The sequence below is a fragment of the Dromiciops gliroides genome, chromosome 2 (assembly GCF_019393635.1).
Source record: "Dromiciops gliroides isolate mDroGli1 chromosome 2, mDroGli1.pri, whole genome shotgun sequence".
Lineage (NCBI taxonomy): Eukaryota > Metazoa > Chordata > Mammalia > Microbiotheria > Microbiotheriidae > Dromiciops > Dromiciops gliroides.
Genome location: NC_057862.1, coordinates 243,146,737 through 243,155,491, shown reverse-complemented (window position 1 = coordinate 243,155,491; position 8,755 = coordinate 243,146,737). Strand labels below are relative to the sequence as shown.

The window sequence follows — 8,755 nt, the reverse complement described above, 5'->3', positions numbered from 1 at the left end:
TATCCCTTCTACTCTTTTTTATTCCCTTTGAAGAACACGGAGGGGGCGGTGGGGAGGAGGGTGTGGGGGCGCGGGGAGGAGGGAGCGGGAACAGGAAGAAATTTACCGCAATGGGTTTCTCAGTTGACTCTCCTCTGGTTCAGATTTTAATTGCCAGTGGGTGTCACTGGTTAGGAATCGGCCAACGAGGGAACTCCCCCTCCCCCGTCTCCCTCTCCAATTAGCAGAAGCATTCACTACCAGCCTCACTTAGCCCTGTGCCTCTGCCAGCCCCCTCCAGATGCATCAGTCTAGAACCGGCTGCAAGTAATGCTTCGGTTACGGCATGGAGGGAACTGTTTCATTCGGGATGATCTGACTCAGAAATAGAGCTGCCCCTACTTCTTTCCCCTGCCCTGCCTTGTCCTGCCCTACAAGGCAAGGGAAGGCAATCCAGCCTCTCTCCAGCCTCTCTCCCCAACCCTTAAGCAACTGAAGGCAGGTGTAATTAAAGGAGCCAAGTCGCGGGCAGAGACTCGGACCTTCGGTCACGGCTTCTGGAACTCAGTTCTGGGGCTCCCTTCAGCACCTTGGAGAACTCCTGCCCACGGGATCTCTAGATGGCGCCTTAGCAGAGAGAGCCGTTGGGAGATACCAGTGAACCCGACACCCTCCCTACAGCTTGCCCAGAGGAGGGACCCACCCGATACCAGCCCTATAGGGTCGAGCAGATGCAATTGAAGCACTTTGGACAGATTTCCCCAATCTACCTGGACTGAAGCTGCGGCTTCAGACCCTGAGCAGTCTCTCTAGCTCATACGAGGGAGGCATGGAGGACGACGAAGAGAGAAACATAGACACATGCATTTTCTCCTTTCCGTCAGTCCAGGGTGACCTTTATCAATAGGAGCAGATCAGCTTCAATCTCCAGGACAGTTTCCTAGTGGGCTGGGGAGAGGCGGCGGTCGACAAACTCTACCCTCATGGCTCTGGGTGAAATTATTCATCCTGAAATGCGCGTTGCTTGTTTGTTTAAGTTTATTCAAATCCACGTTTCTGGCATTTTAAAGGGAAAATGCAACTGCCTCGAGATCAGAAGTGATAGAAAAAATTTAGGTACCTATGAATAAGAGCCGCCTGCCTGCAGCAAGCTGAGGCTAGGAACCTATCTGAGGAATTTCAACTCCTGTCAGAGGAACTGGCCGCTGAGTGTAAAGTCCTTTAAAATGTTCGGGGTTTTCATGCATCATTTTAAATGTATACTTTGCCTAGAGTCTACTCCATTTTCTTCCTATTACCATTCCTGGTAGAACCTTCTCTCGCCTCCACCTCCCCCATCTTTCTACTGGGTTCTGTGGACATACGTAGCAAGACAGAGCTAGGGTTTGGAGCTCCCTGCAATTGCTTTGACTTTTGATTTTTTTAACTTCTTCCTGGATTACAAGATTGGATGGTGCACCGCTAAGTCCAGAAACCCCGATGAGCCGCAGTGTTAGGAAGAATGCTGGTGTGAGTGTGTATTTGTACTGTGGTGTGTGTGGGGGTGCAAGAAAAAACAACTTTGGAGCCCCAAAGCCCCCCTTTCCTCCTCATGCAAGTTTCTTTGGAAGTCGTACAATGAGGAATTCTTTTGCATATAGCTGAGGGCAAAGCCCAAACAGTACCTGGGGGAGGGGGGCAACGCTGCAACGGGAAGGGGAAATAATATTTGTCCCCAGTATTCTCTACAATCAACGATGGCAAATGAACCGGTGATTTTGAATGTCTATGATATGGTGAGTATGAAACGGTAGGAGGTTGGGTGCAATGACAACATATATGCCCCTTGTGATTGGACACAGCCGGGCTAATAAGAGGAGCCCAGCGCAGAGTCCTGGAGAGACCGGCTGTCTGTCCGGACTAACAGACACATAGACAGATTGACAAGGTACTTGGCTCCTGCTGCTCCCATCTCATCTCCCAGGAATGGAAGGTAAAGCGCTCTGGTTTGACTAGTTGTTGCGCTCTTGGGGAGGGGGAGATGTGATTGCCTTCCTTTGCAGGCAGCTCAGGCTTCCAGGAGATGCAGGCAGCTTTGATTTCTGGAGCTGAGCCGGTTTGCCCTTGAATTTCAAGGCGGATAGAGCCCACGAGTCGTGGAAAACTCAAGTTCTTGTAAGGAAGAGCAATCATTTAGGAATCTTGAAAGGAGAGTTCCAGTGTGGGGTGGACCTTGGCTTTGGAATGTAAAATCAAGATCTTGAGAGTATTCAGTTAACTGTGGCTGTGATATGTCATGAGTTCTGCATCCAAATGCAAAAATTCTGCAAAATTCACAACTCAGAGAATTTCCCGCCCCCCCCCCCCAATCTTCTCCTAATCTCCAACAATGCACTCACTCCTGGTCCATTTTTTTCTGACATTGTCATACTCATTTAAAAGGCTGAGAACACTTTGCACTTTTGCTTCAACATCTTCTCCCTGAGACAGGCAGATCGCCTGGTTTGTATTGTACATGTGATCCCTTAAACAAACCCACACACAGTAGATTGAGTGTAAGAGGAAGTATAGTTCTGAACCAGAAAGGGCAGCTTTGGACCAACTCTTAGCCCTTTGCTCTTATACTCTGTGTAGAGGGCTTCCCTTACTCATCCTGCCACCCACGTTGGGGGGAGGTGAGGGGGTTCTATGAATACTGTAGCCTTAGCTTTTTTTAAAGGACATCTTTAGGAAATTCACAAGGCACACACATTTTAAAGTATTCTTACACTGGGGAAAATATAATGCTAATAGACAAAGGTGGTGCAGTAATTCCAAACTCATGCTACCATGGAGGGAAAATTGGATAAAGATGCCAGTCAGAAAATAGGATTGCCTAGGGAACATTACAGAATTCACATGCCGAATAAATGATAGGTGTGTTGCAATGAATATAAATGTATATGCAATGTAAGGCTTATATTTTGGCATCTACCCATAGCATGGAACTCTTGTGCTTCTCCATATGAATGAAATTGGGGGTTTTTGGGGGAAGAGAGGAAAACTGGGGATGTATCTTAAAATAGTAGATGTGGAAAAAACTGCCACAGTGATGGGAGCTCTAACACCTACTCCTGCTTTGATAATTACTCTTAAAATTCACATTGCCTGTAAATGGTTTCAAATAATTGTCATCAGATAAAATCTATTTTCACAATTTGATCAGACCCATGTGTGTTTCTGGTATAAACAGGTGTAAGTTCTTATGTACAATGGACTGTAGGACCAGAGTCAACATTAGTTTTCTTTCTCCCCTAAAGGATCTTTCTTTAGTGGGGTGGTCAAGGCAGTCACAGAATCCCCAACCTTGCTCCCTTTCTTTGACTTGAGTGAGCTGAATCTGTTACTTAAGATCTGATTTCTCGATTTGTTTGACAAGGAAAACAATGTTTACTATTGGATGATTTGGGGAAGCTATTGTCCTTGGACAAATGGAAGCTTTTTCATGTTGCCATGTTTCATGTCTACCAAGAGGGCTTGAGTGTGTCTTGGAGGTTCTGAACTGAAAATCTAGATTGGTATGTCCTTTTCAACTACACAGAGAAAAACAGAAATGTGGATTCAGAACTAGAAGGTACTATTAATCCAATCCTTTCATTTTACTGAGTATGTAAGTAAGACTGTGTGTTATCCATAGAATCTCAGAAGTCATTGAGTTCAATCCATATCTGAACAGGAACCCACTTTACAACATCCCTAACAAGTTACAAATTCCAGAAAAGATTGGGGCACCACCTCCCTAGACAACATGTTCTACTTTGGGATAAATCTATTGTAAGAAAGATGTTCCACACATCAAGCCTAAATCAAGCTTTGTGGTTTCAACCTGTTGTTCCTTGTTCTGTCCTCTGGGATCAAGACAGCTCTTTAAATAGTAAATAAACATTTATTAAGCACTTACTGTTTGCCTGGAACTATAGTAAATGCTGGAGATAAAACAAAGTCAAGACAGTCCTTGCCCTCAAAGAGCTCACAGTATAATGGGGAACACAACAAGCAAACAAGTATAGTATGTACAAACAAGCTAGATACAGGATAAATAAAAGATAAGTAAGAGAGAGAAGGCACTAGAATTAAGAGAGGTTGGAAAAGGCTTTTTGGGGGGGGCAGGGCAATGAGGGTTAAGTGACTTGCCCAGGGTCACACAGCTAGTAAGTGTCAAGTGTCTGAAGTTGGATTTGAACTCAGGTCCTTTTGAATCCAAGGCCGGTGCTCTATCCACTGTGCCACCTAGCTGCCACCACGGAAAAGACTTTCTGCAGCAGTCATCAAAGCTATTTGGTACTGGCTAGGGAAAAGAGTGGTGGATCAGTGGAATAGGTTAGGCACAGGGACACATTAGTAAATTACTAGTTTACTGTTTGATAAACCCCAAGACTCCAGCTTCTGGGATAAGAACTTACTATTTGACAAAAACTGTTGGGAAAACTAGAAAATAGTATGGCAGAAATTAGGCATTGGGCAACATCTTATACCGTATACTAAAATAAGGTCAAAATGGGTACATGATTTAGACATAAAGGGTGATACCATAGGCAAATTAGGAGAGAAAGGAATAATTTACCTCTCAGATCTATGGAGAGAAGAAGACTTTATGACCAAACAAGAGATAGAGAAAATTATAAAATGCAAAATGGATAATTTTGATTATATTAAATTAAAAAGGTTTTGTACACACAGAAGCAATGCAGCCAAGATTAGAAGGAAAGCAGAAAGCTGGGAAACAATTTTTTACAGCTAGTGTTTCTGATAAAGGCCTCATTTCTAAAACATATAAAGAATGGAAAAGGCTTTCTGTGGAAGGTAGATTTTTAGCTGGGACTTGAAAGAAATCAGGGAAGACAGTAGGAGAGAACATTCCAGGCATGGGGACAATAAGTGAAAATACCAGGAGGAGAGAAATGGAGTGTCTTGTTCATGAAACAGAAAGGAAGCCAGTGTCACTGGATTGAAAAGTATGTGATGGGGGCAGCTAGGTGGCGTGGTGGGTAGAGCGCCAGCCCTGGATTCAGGAGTACCTGAGTTCAAATCCGGCCTCAGACACTTGCCACTTACTAGCTGTGTGACCTTGGGCAAGTCACTTAACCCTTATTGCCCCACACCCCCCCCAAAAAGAAAAAAAAGTATGTGATGGGAAGTAAGGCATAAGAACACTGAAAGGGCTAGATTATGAAAGGCTTTTAATTCCAAATAGAGGATTTTGGATTTGATTGTGGAGGTGATAAGGAGCTACTGGAGTTTATTTCATAGAAGGGTGACATAGTCTGACCCTTGCTTTAGGAAAATCACTTTGGTAGATGATGGGGGATGTATTGGAGTGGGGAGAAACTAGGGGAAGGCAGAACCACCAGCAGGCTATTTCAATAGTTCAGGCATGAGGTGATGAGAGTCTGAATTAGAGTGGTGGCAATGTTAGGGGAGAGATGATGGAAGAAGATAATAGATATCACAGAGGCATCTTCAGGCTCCAATGGAGAGGGCACTAGATTTGGAACCAGAGAACATGACTATATCAGTTACTTAACTGCTTGACTTTGACCAAATGACTTAACCTCTCTAGGTCTGAGTTTCCACATCAGTGGAAAATATGAGCATTGGACTAGATGATCCCTGAGGTTCCTTTCAGCTCTCAATCTATGATCACAAGTCTTCTTTTCTCCAAGTTAAGCATCTGAAATTCTTTTAATTAGTTCTCATGTGGTAGGGTCTCTTTTCTCCTCAACATTGTGATCTCCAACTTCTACATGCTCACTAATGAATGTCTTTCCTAAAACATGATCCCCAGGGCATGGCACAGTACTCCAGATAACAGTCAGTACAGGGTAGGATATAGTATGAATTTCCCTTATTTTGAACATACCGTTCTAAATACACCCTAGGATTGAGTTACATTAAAAAAAAACATTTCTGTATATTACTGTCCAAACTGAGCTTGAAGTCCTTTAAAATTCCCCCTGATTTTTGAAAACATAAACTGTTATTATGATGCTTTCCTATCTTATAGTTAATATACAACCAATTTTTCAAAACAAAAGCTCTACTCTTACCACTATTTTTTTTTTTTAGTGAAGCAATTGGGGTTAAGTGACTTGCCCAGGGTCACACAGCTAATAAGTGTTAAGTGTCTGAGGCTGGATTTGAACTCAGGTACTCCTGACTCCAGGGCCAGTGCTCTATCCACTTCGCCACCTAGCTGCCCCCACTCTTACCACTATTAACTTACTAGATTCAGTACATTGTTTTCACCTTTCAATTATCATTTTGTATCCTGAGTGTTATCCATTATGGTAGTTATGCCTTCGATTTTGTGTCATCAGCAATTTTATAAGTATGCCATCTCCCATTGATATAAATGTTAAAGAATACAAGGCAAAGGGCAGATCTCTGGGGCACTGTACTTTAAGTTGATAAGAATCCATTAATTACAACTTTTTGGGTCTAGTCTTTTGCCAGTTGCTTAGACAAACTTATTGCACCTTATTTAATCCATAAGACTACTCTGAGAGAATATCACACACTTTGCTGAAATTCAGGTAAACTCTGTCTACATATGTCTCCTGATTTAGTTACTGTCACAAAAGGAGCCCTTCATACTTTCCTGCTTTTCTAGTCCTTACACTTTCCTCTCCTCCACATACTCAAATGATCCAACAACATTGACCTGATTGTTCACTGATATACATTACTCTATCTACTGATCCTATCTATGCCTTTTTACTACCTCTCCTGCATACCTGGATTGAATGTTCTCTCTTTCCACAATTCCACTTTTCTTTAAGACAGGTAATATCCTACCTTCTGCAGGAGTCTGTTTCTTTTTTTTTTCTTTTTTTTTTTTATGAGATATTTTATTTTTTCCGTTACATGTAAAGATAGTTCTCAACTTTTGTTTATACATGCTTTACAATTTCAGATTTTTCTCCCTCCCTCCCCTCCCTCCCCCCTCCCCTAGACAGCAGGTAATCTGATATAGGTTATATCTATATATCTCCATACATATATATATATATATATATATATACACACATATATATATATACACATAATAACATTAATCCTATTTCTGCATTAATCCTGTTACAGGAGTCTGTTTCTAATCAAATCTGCTAATGTCTTATTATGGCACCTTCTATACATATATCTTATATGTATATACTTGTTTGTATGTTATCTCCTCCATTAGGCTTCTTAAAAGTATGGATTTTTCTCTTACTTTTTTATCTTGGTTCTGCTTACTTTACTTTGCATCAGTTCATATACATTTTCCCAGGTTTTTCTGAAAGCAAGAATCTCTTCATTTCTTAGAGCACAATAGTATTCCATCATAATCATATACTACAACTTGTTCAACCATTCCTCAATTGATGGGCATCCCTTCAATTTCCAATTCTTTGTCACTACAAAATGAGCTACTATAAACACCCTTGTACAAATAGGTCCTTTCCCCTTTTCTTTGATTTCTTTGGGGTTCAGATCTAGTAGTGCTATTATTGGGTCAATTTTATAGCCCTTTGGGTGTACTTTCAAATTGTTCTGTGGAATGCTTGGACCAGTTCATAACTCCACCAACAGTACATTAGTGTCCCACATTAGTGTCTCTGTTTGATATTTTAAGACCTTTACAATCTCACTTCAGATTATTTTCCCAAGCCAATTGCACATTAATCTTCCTCATACACTATGTACTCCAGCCAAGCTATTCTATTTATTGTTCTCTGTCCACAAGATTCCATCATCTGCTTCTGCATCTTTGTACAGGCTACCTCCTTTGTGTGAAAAAGATTTAACTGTAGGCTATGACATTGTGATTTTTGAAAGGCCCAGAGTGTGAACTGTCTAAAGCCCAGGAGTCCCTGAGTGAATTCCATGCCATGTTTTTCAGGCAATCTGGCATCTAGAAATGAGGAATTCCCTTTGGAATCCAACCTAGTAGCTGAGATTAGGACTCATTTTGGAGTGATGCCACATTTGGATGTGAACTTGATGGAACAATGCTATGTAGAAAGTGAACAAGATTTGAACCCACTCTCCCCATAGACCAATGTGGTTTAGGAGAGAGTGTGCCCCTGTAGTGTTAGGAGAAATGCTTGTACTTCCATTCTTTCTATAGCTTCAAAATGAATATCCCTTTGTAAAGTTAATTGATATTAGTTGGTTAAATAGAACTGGAGTAGCTAGTGACTGGTAGCTAACAGTGAAGGAGATCACAATAGAATGAGGACTCAAGTTGATAGTATTAGAGAAAAATACCTCAGTGTTACCTCTAGAACTCTGATGGAGAAATAAAACAGGCTTTACTCTGGGATAATGAGCCAAGAAATATTTATTACATGTTGGCCTTGGAGGGAAAGGTCCCAAGGCCTCTTTCCTTAAGTATTGTTTCTTTTCTTTTCTTTTTTTCCTTGCAGATAGTATTTTTCCAATTATGTGTAAATACAATTTTAAACGTTCATTTTAAAACAAAATTTTGAGTTCCAAATTTTCTCCATCTCTTCTTCCCCACTCTTCTCCCTGAGATGGGAAGCAATTTCATATAGGTTATATAAATGCAATCATAAAATACATATTTCCATATTAGTCAAAGTTGTAAAAGAAGAAATAGACCAAAAGGAAAAAACTATGAAAAAAACAAAGTGAAAATAATATGTTTCCATCTGCATTCAGACTCCATCAGTTTTTTCTCTGGATGTGGATAGCATTTTCCATCATGAGTGTTTTGAAATTGTTTTGGATCATTGTGTTAATGAGAAAAGCTAAG

The 8,755-nt window shown here is 41.2% G+C and overlaps 1 protein-coding gene across 2 annotated transcripts in view; it reads left to right on the top strand.

Annotated features, from left to right (window-relative positions):
* Nucleotides 1-228: 228 nt before the first annotated feature.
* Nucleotides 229-8,755, top strand: part of LOC122740855 (deubiquitinase DESI2-like) — a 127,368-nt gene continuing 118,841 nt past the window's right edge. The window contains exon 1 of one of the 2 annotated variants that reach the window (XM_043983651.1): nucleotides 229-1,488. In XM_043983651.1, the coding sequence (XP_043839586.1) occupies nucleotides 1,459-1,488 (30 nt within the window). In that variant the 5' untranslated portion in view covers nucleotides 229-1,458. Of the gene's footprint in view, nucleotides 1,755-8,755 lie in introns of both variants that reach the window. The other variant, XM_043983650.1, reaches the window with a different exon arrangement.